The 13,768-nt window shown below is 34.2% G+C and overlaps 1 protein-coding gene across 1 annotated transcript in view; it reads right to left on the bottom strand.

The window, feature by feature from the left end:
• Window positions 1–667: 667 nt before the first annotated feature.
• Window positions 668–13,768, bottom strand: part of LOC115890656 (retinal homeobox protein Rx1-like) — a 95,151-nt gene continuing 82,050 nt past the window's right edge. The window contains exon 3 of the mRNA XM_030910954.1: window positions 668–1,188. Within this exon, the coding sequence (XP_030766814.1) occupies window positions 805–1,188 (384 nt within the window). The 3' untranslated portion in view covers window positions 668–804. The remainder of the gene's footprint in view (window positions 1,189–13,768) is intronic.

The raw sequence follows: 13,768 nt of genomic DNA, 5'->3' as shown, positions 1-13,768 counted from the left end.
TTCAATGGGGAATTTATACATCTTCAAAATATTATTAAAGTTGCCTACCCCTCAGATCAAAAATTTTCCTAGATATTTTAATTTTTATGATTTTGCGTCAGTAGATTTTTATTATTTGAGAAAATCTAGGTGGCTGTGTTAATTTAACAAAAATTAAAGATTGTAGAGTAAAATACTCAACGGTAATAAAAAGATACACGTTTAAAACACATTTTAATTATTACTGAATGAAAACTAGATGTAAACCTATAATTATGTGTCTAAAATTAGCTAGATGAAATCAAATGCTCAAAATGCTTCCTTTCCTGTTAACTGCATAAAATGGTGTCTTTTCAAAAATATATTTTCATTTTAAAAGGCATATGTAGTAATATGAGTTCTACCTCGAAAAGCAGCTACAATAATTTCTCTCATGTTGTCGACAATAGTTGGTCGAGTTTTGTAAACACTATCTTTAACATATCCCCATAAGAAAATCCGGACTAGATAAAATCAGGATCATTTAAGTATTCTATTAATTGGCGAATGCACACCGCATTCTCATGTCGATCAGTGAAATTAGAAGAAGAGTAATAATGGGTTTATAAGAAAGGTAAATAAAACAATACGCAATATTCGGACATCTAATTATATTTTTAAAAAAGGAACATCATTGTCATCTATCCACAACATTTTCACAATAAAATCAAACCGTTCCGGTCATTCACAACAATATATACACAGGGCCGTACTATAGTCTTTACGTTTTTATATTTACACAAATCGGATTGTCAAGTTCTCCGTCCCAACAACGACACACACGCGTTACACCATCTGCAGTCCTTTCGCCAAACTCTCCACGTGCTCTTTGGCCTTGAGTCTTAGGGCGGCTATCGACGTCGTCCTCAAATCGGGCGGCGTCGTTCCAGGCGAGTGTGAGTGCGCCATGGGCGGCGCGCTTTGCCTCACCGAGTCCGCCGCCACTGGTGAGGTGAGGTAGCTGGGGTAGCCGGTCTGGGGGTGGCTGAGGAAGCCTGGTAGAGCGGAGAGGAGAGGCGGTGAGAGCCAGGGGTCCATGGGCAGGGTGAGGCCGGTGCCGCCTGCCGCTCTTGAGAGGGTGGCTGCGGCGTGGTAGTCGCTGAGACCTAGGCGGGCGGCTTCCATTTTTTCTTGGCGGCGCCACTTTGCTCGTCGATTCTGGAACCACACCTGTAATATGAAATGAAGAAGTATTAAATAAGGTTTTGCCTGTGTGGTAAAATAAAATAAGTTTCAAAATATTTTGCCGAGGGGCAAACCGCTGCGCTGGTGGTATTTATTGTACAAGCTGGTATTTTTTGGTATTAATTTGGTATTATTTGGTAATAAACTGGTATTATTTGGTAATGAACTGGTTTTATTTGGTATTAAACTGGTATTAAACAGGTATTTTGTTGGACATCTGGCAACGTTGGATTAGACGCACGTGGCGACGACGGCCGGGAAGCTGATTGCATCATTTCTAGCCCATTTGCATCTAAAGCTAATACTGAAAAATATCTGGAATCTAAATGTGCTTTGACAAAATCGTTTAGTTCTGGAAGTCTTTCTGAAGATATCACTCTACATGTTTTGGAAACTGATTATACCCAAGAAAATAATATAGTTTCTAAAATACTAAAGCAATGGTTAAAGTCAAAAATTGGTGATGAACTCTGGAGCACCCTAAACTGCAATAGTTTGTTTAATAACATTATTTTTAGCACATCAATTTTACTTCCAAATTCTACTGCAAACTTCGAGGCAAACTCGATTTCGGGATCAACTTTAATATGCAAAATAACCTGCTTTTGTAAAAAGCAAGTAACTTTACAAATAAAATATTATTCTTCTACAAAACCACAAAAACAAGAGTTACAAAGGCACGCTGGGTAAGCTCAAATTTTCAAACACACTTGATAAAGCATTTTGATATAACAAATAAATTATTTATACCAAAAATTAGTAATAATCGCAGTGTTAAATCCGAGGTTAAATCAGAGGTAAGCAATAATTCTTCAAATATCTCTCAGGCACAACCAAAAATAACTTCATTTCTAATAAAGCCTTCTACCGAGCCATCTACGGAAAATACCGAGGAAATTACAGAGGCATGCAAACCCTCATGTAGCAAAATTGTACCCCCTAATCTAATATGTGAAGCTCCTTGTAATCAAAGAAATCCTAATGTAAAAATAGTAAACTGCGTAATTATCCCCCCAACTAAACGAGCCTCGGAACTACCCTTATCAGCCACCACTTTAGCCATACCATCCACAAGCAATAATAATTATCTCCCCGATGTTACCCCTTTACTACCATTATCAGCTGCTGCTTCGACCTTACCGTCAACAAGCAATAATTCAATTTGGAAGTCTACAAAATACAGCCGCTCGCAAAGGAATAAAAGAAAAATTGAAAAGTTTCAGTATAATCTTCTTCTTCTTCTTCTTCTTTCTTTCTATTATGGTTGCCCATATAGGTAGGCTATCGCCTGTTCAATCCTAACAAGTCTTCCCCGGAGGACGACGTCCAGCATTCTCTCCACCGTTTTGGCGGCCTTCCTTGCGACCTTTTTCCAATTGGGTTGTTTTGTTGCGCTTTTTTTGCTAGTCTGTTGTCGAATTTGTGACGTTAGACGCCATTCGTTTGATGCCAAACAGTGAGTCATCATCCAGTCACCAGCGACAATTTTGTTCCAGTGCCTTCTCCTTGTCTAACCCATCTTCCTATATCCTGGATTTTGCTCCACTCTCTAATATCTTCGTTTCTCGCTCTATCATGTAGTGTTTTTCCGTGTATGCTTCTCAGCACCTTCATTTCTGTTGTTCTCATCATTTGCATTGTTTTGGCCGTGTCTGGTCTTGTTTCGGCTGCGTACGTGATGACTGGTCTTATCGCGGCTTTATATATTCTAATCTTGCTCTCTGTGTTGAGATACTTGTTCCTCCAGACGATGTCATTTAAACAGCCCGAAATGCGAGACGCCTTCATAGTGTGTTCTCTAACTTCTTTCTGCAGGTTGCCATAACTTGATATTCCAACCCCTAGATACTGAAAGTGATTCACTTGTTCGATCAGTTTTGAGTCCACTTCCAGTTTGCACCTTACCGCCTCCTTGGATGTTACCAGGCATTTTGTTTTTTCGGTGTTGATTATCATGTTTAATTGTTTGGCCTTTAGATTAAACGCATGTAGTAGTCTCTGAAGATTGTCCTCTGTATCTGCAATGAGTACTGCATCATCAGCGTAGCATACAACGTGGAAGAAGGTGTTTCCCATTTTGTAACCTGCCGTTTTTGGTAGATTTTCTATTATTTGATCCATGATTAAGTTAAATATAAATGGGCTGAGGGAGTCACCTTGTCTTATTCCTGTTTGGATGAGTATCTCGTTAGTAAACAGATGTTGAACTTTTATTGCTGTTTTGCAGTTGGTGTTGATGTCATATATTAAGTTGATTAGTCTCGGGTTTAGTCCTTTTGTTTCTAGAATCTGCAATATATCTGTCAGGCGTACTCTATCGAAAGCTTTTGTCATATCTACAAAACACATATACGCTGGCTTATTAAGTTCCAGGGACTTTTCAACGATTTGTCTAACAATGAATATTGCGTCAATAGTCGAGCGGTTTTACGGAATCCTTGTTGTTCGTCTCTAATTTGTATAGTTTTACTGATTTCCTGTAGTATTGTCTTAGTGAATGCTTTTAAGGTGCTGTCTAATAATGTTATTCCGCGATAGTTTTCTGGGACTGTTTTTTGACCTTTTTTAAATATGGGTATCGTTGTGCTGTTCTTCCATTCGGCGGGTATTTTCTGTTTACTAATTATGTTCTGAAAAAATGCTAATATTTCTTTCTGCGGGTTGGGTCCGCCGTATTTGAGCATTTCGTTCGTGATTTCCTTAGGACCTGGGCTCTTTCGATTTTTGAGGGATTTAAAATTATCTTCTATCATCTCAATCGTTAGTTCTATATTGTTGTCGTCTTCCGTGTCTATTATAGGCTGCTCGATTTGTTCTGTTTCCCTATATAGATTTTTAAAGTACGTTTCCCACTGATCTATAGTAATTTTGTTTGTTTGTACTGTATCTTTTATTTCTGTTTGTTTCTCCTTAACATTCCCCAAATTCTTCTCTGGCTTCCATACATGTTCCTTTCCATTCCTTTCGTGAATCTTTCCCAATAGTCTTCTTTAATCGCTCTTATCGTCGCGTTTACTCTGTTTCGTTCATTTTTGTAGCTGTTCCAATTCTCTGGAGTTTTGTTTCGTAGATACCGTATATAAAATTCTTTCTTTTGGCTGGACAATTCCTTTATTTCTGGCGTGAACCATGGCGTGTTGTTAACCTTGTTGATGTTAATTTCTCTTTTTCCTATGGCTTCTTCGGCGGCACCAAGTATATTGTCTTTTATTGTCTTCCATTGTTCATCTATGTCATGTTCTCTGTTTGTTGGGTTTTCGTTTATTTTGTTTGTTAGTCTATTTTCAAAGAGTAGTTTTGTGTTGTTGTCTTCCAGAGATTCAATGTTGAATTTATTCATTCGATGTGGTTTTGGTTTTGTGGATGCGGGTATACTCAATCTTAGCTTACATAGTAGTAATTTATGGTCGCTGCCTATGTTAGCCGCATTCAGTGTTCTTACGTCTAATATTGTCTGTGGTGTTATTGATCTATTAGTGATAATATAGTCAATCACTGATTGCTGGCCCCTTGTGTTCTGCCATGTGTACTTGTACTTCATGTCGTGTTCAAAAAAAGTGTTGTTAATTCTCAGCGCGTTAACTGCACAGAATGCTTTAAGTAAGTCACCGTTATCGTTCATCATCTCTTCATTAAATCTCTGAGTAACCCCACCTAGTGGCTCAGTATAATCAACCTCTTATAATCAACTTTATTTTGATATTAGAGAAAATAAATTCTACTCTTAAGGAAAATGGAGAAATATCGAAAGCTCTTAAGGAAACGATGATGGTTGGTCTAAATGAACCCGAGAATGAACCTGATGAGAATAAGCCAGAATCGAGGCCAGAAGCAATGCCAGCAAACAAATTTTTAAACATGTTGCTTAAGACAGACTTTGGTACTAATTTGGTATCTTTGGTTCTAATTTGGTATTTTTTTACCAACATGTTGCTTAAGACAGACTTTGGTACTAATTTGGTATTTTTTTGGAAATAATTTGGTATTTTTGGTACTTTTTTCCCAAAATTGGTATTTATTGTACACCATTTTTGGCAGAGGTTTGCCCCTCGTATTTTGCTTTAACAAAATTGAAAATAATCATTGTCTTTGACTTTGATCGCATTTCTATACCCTAGTAGCAATCTTCAGGGTGATCTGAACTATATTCAGGTAACTTCCGTAGTATATTCTGCAGATAAAAATAAGCAAAAAAATTCGTATAGATGTATGTCTTAAAATGTTTAGTTTCGGAGATACAGGGTGCAGAAATTTCATTTTTATTTCGATTTTTTCCAAATAATTTGTGAAGTAACGTCAATATTTGGATGAAAATTGATGCCTGGGAGTTTTTTGACATGAGAAATTTAATTTTCATGTCAATACGACTCCTATTTGTAGGGGACGCCACCTACATGTGTTTTAACTGTTTTGAAGAGTAATAAAATTTCATTCCTACCTGTATAAAACTACTGAGTGGAAATATATACATTTCTCTTGCTAAAAATCGCTACGAACAACAGTTCTTAAGATATTTGCAATGAAAAAGTCAATGCATGTCATTATTGACAAAAAATAAAGATGTTGAGTAGATAGTTACTTGACTGAAATCATAAATTTTGGGAACTTTTTATTTTTTTAAATTAATCATAAATTTTTCTTCCAGAAAATGATGATGAAACAGTTTCTGTTGAACTCTTGGCACAAAAACATTTCAAATTTATGATTTCTGTCTAATAACTATTTAGTCAACATGTTTAATTTAAGTCAATGATGACAGGTATTGATAATTTCGATTCCAAATATCTGGAGAAACATTACTCGTAGCGATTTTTACCAAGAGACATTTTTTACGTGGAAAATATCGTAAATATTTTATACAGGTACGGACAAAAAGTTATTAGGCTTCAAAACAGTTAAAACACATGTAGGTAGCGCCCCCTACGAACAGGAGTCATATTGTGATTAAAATCAAATTTCTCATGTCAAAAAATTCCCAGACACCAATTTTTATCTAAATATTACCGTTACCTCAGAAATTATTTGGCAAAAATCGAAATAAAACTGAAACTTCTACACCCTGTATCTACGAAACTAAGCATTTTAGGACACATCTATACGATTTTTTTTAATTTTTTTTTTATCTGTAGAATATGGTGCCGAAGTTTCCGGAATACAGTTTGGACCACCTTGTAGAATACGCGGAAAGAACCTGCTAAGTCCAGTGCTCTCCTGTAAAATTCATGTTTTTCCCCTGACCCTTGATTTAAAATAAAATGATCAATATGAAAGAGCTAAAACAGAATCAACCATTTATATATCATCTGCTACTGATAGCAATCAAAACATTTTCCCTTCATTCTCAACTAATACTAATTCACCTAATTTCCGAAATGTTTATCAACTCATCCACTGAATAATTGATTGATTATTCCGACCAATTAAAATCGATTACCGTTACCAAGTCAAACTCCTTCCCCAACTATTTAGCTGTCCAAGGGAAAATACACATCGCCTTATTACCAACCCTTTCATTATCTATGAGTTATCGAATTCACTTACTTTCCATTATCGCTGTAAACCCTTTTCCTTTTCCCTCCCTTCGGTTTTTCTCTCTCAAGGTAATTTCCGAAAAATAAATCAACGATAACATCAGCAACAGTCGAAGTGGATGGATGATTAATATAATCGTTGTGTAATATTCTTTGTAGGGGAAGCTAGTGTATTTTGATGGAAAATGTATTATTATTGACAAATAATTAGGATTTTTTTTAAATTAATTGAGGTTACTTTTCAAAAAATGTTCAACGAAAAAGACAATGTATACCGGGTGGCCCGAACTAGAAGTTCCATTTTATTTCGATTTTTTTCAAAAAATTTCTGGAGTAAAGTCAATATTTAGATGAAAATTCGTGAGTTTTTTGACATGAGAAATTTGTGTTAGATGTCAATATGACTCCTATTTGTAAATGGCTCCACCTACATATCGCCGATGAAAATACGTAAATACGTTTATTGACAAAAAAATAAACATGTTGAGTAGGTAAAAATATCGATAAAACAGTTTTTGTTGGCCTTTTGGTACAAAAACATTTCAAATTTATGATTTCAATCTAGTAACAACTATTTAGTCAACATGTTTAATTTAAGTCAGTGATGACAGGTATTGATAATTTCAATGCCAAATATGTCGAGAAACATTACTCGTAACAATTTTTACCAAGAGACTTTTTTACCAAGAGACGCAAAAACATCGTAAATGTATATTTTTTTTACTCAGTAGTTTTATGCAGGTACGGAGAAGTTATAACTCTTCAAATCGGTTAAAAATATGTAGGTGGCGCCCTCTACAAGTAGGAGTCATATTGACATCAAAATCAAGTTTCTCGTGTCAAAAATCTCCCAGACACCAATATTCATCCAAATATTGTCGTTCTGCCAAATTATTTACTGTCATCTACCAAATTATCTGAAAAAAAATCGAAAAGTCGATAAATTAATTGACTTTTACGATTAATTTTTGTTTTTTATTACTTTTATTATAACAGTACACAAAACACTACCATTATATAAAACACAAAAAATTACCATAGTTTTTAAATTCAAGAGTACCTAATAACAATTGCAGTGCAATGTAACTATTAGTCTAAGAACGTTTTCGAGAAAGTATTTTAAGACGTCTGGCTCTTTAATATATTTTTCACTATGCTCTCTGGAACAGCATGCGGCCCGTCTGGTTAGGTCTGGCTGCCGATACCCGTTGCGTTCACTACTGCGCATCGGAAGAAGATCCTATTTTTTTTATTAATTTAGTTCTATAAATTCTAGTATTGAATATAAATCGAATATGTCTCCATAGCGCAGTGCGTAGAGTTTCCGACCACGAACCGATGATTCAGAGTTCGAATCCGGGTCAGGGCAAAGACTTTTTAATTTTATTTTCGTTTATTCTCTGGTATTAATAGTCTAAGAGCTAGCAACGTTTTCGAGAAAGTATTTTAAGACGTCTCTTTCGTCTTAATATTAAATAATTCTGGTAATTAAAAAAAAATAATACTTTACGAAAGTACAGAATATAAACGAAAATAAAATAAAAAGTCTTTGTCCTGACCTGGATTCGAACTCTGAATCATCGGTTCGTGGTCGGAAACTCTACGCACTGCGTTATGGAGACATGTTCGATTTATATTGAATACTAGGATTTAAACGACTAATAAAAATATAGGATCTTCTTTCAATGCGCAGTAGGGAACGCAACGTTTACCGGCAGCCAGACGGGCCGCATGCTATTCTAGAGAGCATAGTAAGTAAAGATATATCAAAAAGCCAGATGTCTTAAAATACATGTTTTTCCGACGTTGCTAGCTCTCGTACTATAAAATATCAAATAATTCTGGTAATTAAAAAAAAACAAATATTTAATACTTTACTATCAGGATATAAACGAAAATAAAATAAAAAAGTCTTTGCCCTGACCCGGATTCGAACTCTGAATCATCGGTGCGTGGTCGGAAACTCTACGCACTGAGCTATGGAGACTCGGTCGGTTTATATTCAATACTAGAATTTAAAGGACTAATAAAAATATAGAATCTTCTTTCAATGCGCAGTAGGGAACGCAACGTCTACCGGCAGACAAACGGGCAGCATGCTGCTCTAAAGAGCATAGTAAAAGATATATCAAAAAGCCAGACGTCTTAAAATACTTGTTTCTCCGACGTTGCTAGCTTTCGTACTATATTGTTAAATAAATTTAATACAATTTAGGTTGTAACAAAAAGTGAAACGCAATTTCACCGCGATATTGAAAAATCCATTAAAATGATTAAAATTTAGTATTAGTTGTATGATAATGAATCGTTTACAGGTGTAATTCAGACATATGATTTAAAATATAAAATTTTAATTTCATAATACTAAAATCTACGATACACATTTCTTTATAAAATTTCTATAGAAGTTTAGAATTGCTTTCTGAAATTTTAAATATTTTAAAAAATATTTTTAAAATGGCTAGTCGTAAGTAAGTGGCAAGCATGTCTGACAGGTGACCTAAGATTACGGGGTTCAAACCGATCGGTAGGGCCAAGCGGATAGGATGACTTTATTTATTTAAATAAACCATTTTATTTGTTGTTTCTTAGGTGTTGTACCTAGGATCAATTAAAACAAAAATCTTTTGTTTTTATTTATACAGGACGTTTCGCATTTAATATAATGCTTCTTCAGTAATGGTTTTTTTGTCTTTCCTATATCTTGGAAGCAGTAATGCTTCTTTTCGTTTCTTTACCGTTAATTCTCTATAAAACCTCTACATTACATTATGTTGCCATTATAATAACCTCTTGATTATTATAAAGGAAATGTAATGTAACTATGTTTAAATAAATTTAATACAATTTAGGTAGAAACAATGGATGTTGTAACAAAATATTAAACGCAACATAACCACGATATTAAAAAATATAGTACATAATTAAAATTTAATTTTAAGCTTCATTCAGAACCTCGAAATCAGTGGAATAAATTAGTAGTTTCAATTATCCGTAGAAGTTTCTTCACCTAATTTTAATGTAAGCATTCAGAACGTCATAATTAGTGGTAGTAACTTTCAATTATTAGAAAAAGTTAACAAACTTTTGACTTTTCCACTAATTATACTTCAATTTGCGAAAAATGTCATTTTGGCCTTTGATTATCACCCGTCAAGAAAAAATTTGGTTAGATATCAAAAGTTTATTGTTTTATAAGCTAAATATTATTACAGTTGAGGGTTGGAACCTTTGGTGTTACACAGCAAAATAAAATTACACTAAATCACCACAATACACCAAAACACTTTTACTTTTACACTGGACGCGCATTTCGCTAACCATGTTAGCATCATCAGCAGATGATTATAAACTAAAGTACAGTCTACAAGTTGAGCGTTTATATACTCGCCCAGTAGGTACCGAGTGGGCGTGGCAAAATCTAGCCAACCAAGTCAGAGCCTACTGAGCGTAACAGTTAGATTTCCGCCACTAGAGTAGTAGGAACAAAGAACTTGAAGGAATTGGACCGTTGACTCTGTTCATACTATCTTTACATTTATTAATTATGATGCTTTCATATGCATCTAATTGCCTGTAATTTGAGACTTGTTTAATTAATTTTAAATTATTAAGATCTATACAATGTTCATTATCAACAATATGTTCGGCAACGCAAGATTTATCCGGTCTACCATATCTTATCTGAGCTAAATGTTCTTTAAATCTAGTTAATATTGATCTCCTAGTTTGCCCAACATATTTCTGATTACAATCTTTACAAGAAATTTCATAAATACCCGACCTTTCCAGTGGAGGTGTTTTATCTTTTGGATTACCTAATAATTGTTGTATTTATTATTAGCACTATACACAAGTTTATAATTGACATTCTTAAAAATTCCTTTTAGACCACGGGATAACTCTCTATCAAACGGTATTGAAAAATATTTAGACGTATCTTTCTCCACTTGAAAAGTCGAATTTTCAGAAATCATTAACCTATACCTACGTTTTCTAATTAATTTATCAACTAGTGAAGGAGAATATCCATTATCCAATATTATGCTTTCTCTGTGGATACAACAGACTACCGCAAGCTGTTGCTAGGATATTTTATTAGTTTTAATTGTGTTTTTTAGACATTGTGAATGATCGTAAACTAAAAAGAATAAAGTGTAATTGAAACCATTAATTTATTCCACTAATTGGGAGGTTCTGAATGAAGCTTTAGTCATATGATAAATTCACACAAATAAATTTTTACAGTTCAGACATATCTGAGTTAAATAATAAATTGCTTATTTCATAATTCTAAAAACTGTGATTAACATTTCTTTGTAAATTTTCTATAAAAGTTCTCAATTATTTTCTGAAATTTAGAATATTTAGAAAAATATTTTTCAATGGCTGGCCGTGAGTTAGCGGCTAGTGTGTCTGACCGGTGCCGGGGGTACAGGGTGTTGAGCCACTTTTTATTATAGCATGCATATTTAAATATCTTTAAATATCTCAAAAACCAAAGCTTTTAAACATGTTATACTCTTACAATAAATGTCTTATTTTATGCTCAAGAATCCAAAAATGAAATAAAATACCGGGTGTTCCATAAGAGAAAATATAACTTTGGTATTGATCTTAGTTCTGACACATTCTGTACATTTCAAAATAATTTAAAACTATGCCCATTGCCTTCCCACATATACCCATAAAATATTTTGTTTCTATATGTATACAGAGTGTACCAGAAATGAGTGCAAGTATTTTAACTGGTAGTATAGTTCGACCCCAGAATCACGCCCATGAGTTTCTTTGGAAAAACAATGTTGATTTTTTTTATTTTTCTTGATATTTTCCGGAAAATATTGAAAAACTCTAGAGTACCGCTTCATCAGTTTCCGGAAATCTGTTTATAGTGCTTCGAGAGCTTGCAATGTTTTCACCTCCTACGTTATCCACATTCTCTGTGTTTATAAGTTATAAGTTTATATTTTTAAATTTCTACAAAAAAAATATAAATTAAATTTATTTACTGTAGATTTTATAAAATCAACTTCAAATAATTGCAAATAACTAAATGTAATTTTCTCTACAATCGATTTATTTGACAATGAAATATAAAATGACAACGCTGTTTACATAGATGACCGATAGGTGGCGTAACTGCGCGCCGTCACACCACCGCCGACTGATTTCCGTTTAATGGAAGAATAATTAGGGGGAACAATGGGCAAAAGGGACGGAAAAGGAATTACAAAGTGAAGTGATGTTTGCTTTCCTATTTTTCATTGTAAATGTATCGTCGATATTTGTTTGCTCTTTTTTTTTCGTCTTTATTTGACAGGGCGGAGTTTTGTAATGGATACGGAAAGCACTTAGTTATGAAAACAATGTTGATTGCTTTGAGCGTCGCTTAATGAAATGTCATTATAAATTTATAACCAGAAATGGATTGGTAATTTTGAAGTGTCATATATTAAAAAATATAGCTGTATTACTTAAGATTTTATGAAGTAATATAGTCGCTTTTTGTTGTGACAATTTCAAATGTTAAAAAATATTAACGCGTAAAGGAGGACGTAATTAAGGTATCGTTGGGTGCAGTAACATTCAATAACTCAAGTTTCCCGAATATTCAACTCTCCCGAAACAATATTTTATAGCTTCACAACTTATACCGATTTGCCAAAATGAAATAAAATGAAAATAAACAGTTCTCAATATTATGTAGTCAAAAACGTTATTGCCCGGACTATGAATAACGGAAATGAATAACGTGACAAATTCAAAAGCAAGTAAAACAATAACATTTTTAACACTGGACTTAATTCATGGCCCTTATGGTAAAAATTCGGTCTATGATAATATTGTCCGATAGAATTGTCTGAAATATATACAACTTGTAACGTTTTTAGTTCGTTACATGTCTTTGATTATGATATATGATGTCTGGGCACAACCCTGTTATTGTTTGGCACAACCCTGTTATTGTTTGACACAACTCTGGTATCGCTCTATGGGAGCGCGCGCTGTCAACATCGCTTCTGTCAATTCTCTGTGATCTAACTTCAGTTTTGTTTGGACCGTTTGGCCTCTTAGACGCCATTAGTCCCAGTGTTGAGAAATGGTGGTCATTTAAATCTGGCTGTATTATCTGAATCAGCTGCTATTTCGAAGCTACAGGTAAAGCTGAGTTATTTTCCTTTTAGATTCGATATTATTAGTGAATATTTTTAGGGTAAAGTTACGGATGTCCCAACTTGTATTTGTATTTGGCTGGCACGTTGGCGTCCCTTTGCTTTTATCCTCCAGAATGTCATTTGGAAGAAAGGACAGATTGTTTATTATTTATTGAGCCCTCGGAAGTATTTCGAGGTAGGTTCATTTTGTTTATTAGACGGTGTTTGATTTTAAACAAGAGTTTCGTGTTCTTAGGGTCTTACGGACGGACATTGTCTTACGGACAAGTGTCCAAGGTATGGACTATTTTCAAGGTCCTAGTAGTGTTCTCTTTGTGCCACTATCTTATGGACGGATGTCCCATGGACAAGTGTCCCCAGTAGGATTGATTTGTCTTACACATAGAGTGCCCCAGCGTGGATGTGGCTTGAGCCCCGTGCTGCTTCACCCCCATTTCTAAGCCTGGATCGCCGACAGACAGTACAGAGATGCTAGACCTCCTCACGATGTTACTGTTTTAAGCAGGATTGCATAAAGAACAGCTAAGTGTAGATTTAAGTTATAGTTTTGCATTTAACATTTAAAACATTTACAGTCTTAAACAATAATGTACATCTTAAATAATATCGTATAGACTATGTTGAGTGGTTAGATTGTTAAGAACATTCATGTCGATGTAGTAGTTAAAATATAATTTAGATCTTAGGTTTCATTGCATTATGTCTTGTAATAGTATTACTTTTTTATAGATATTATTATTGCACTCTAACATCATATAGAATGTATCAAGTTGATTAAGGTAATGCTACATTTCATACATTCTCTTAAACTTTACATTTCTTGTATTTTATCATAGTCGTTTTCATAGATATTTA

This window comes from Sitophilus oryzae, unplaced genomic scaffold (genome assembly GCF_002938485.1).
Source record: "Sitophilus oryzae breed Bouriz unplaced genomic scaffold, Soryzae_2.0 scaffold_907_pilon_pilon, whole genome shotgun sequence".
NCBI classification, from domain to species: domain Eukaryota; kingdom Metazoa; phylum Arthropoda; class Insecta; order Coleoptera; family Curculionidae; genus Sitophilus; species Sitophilus oryzae.
This window is presented reverse-complemented; position numbering and strand designations above follow the sequence as displayed.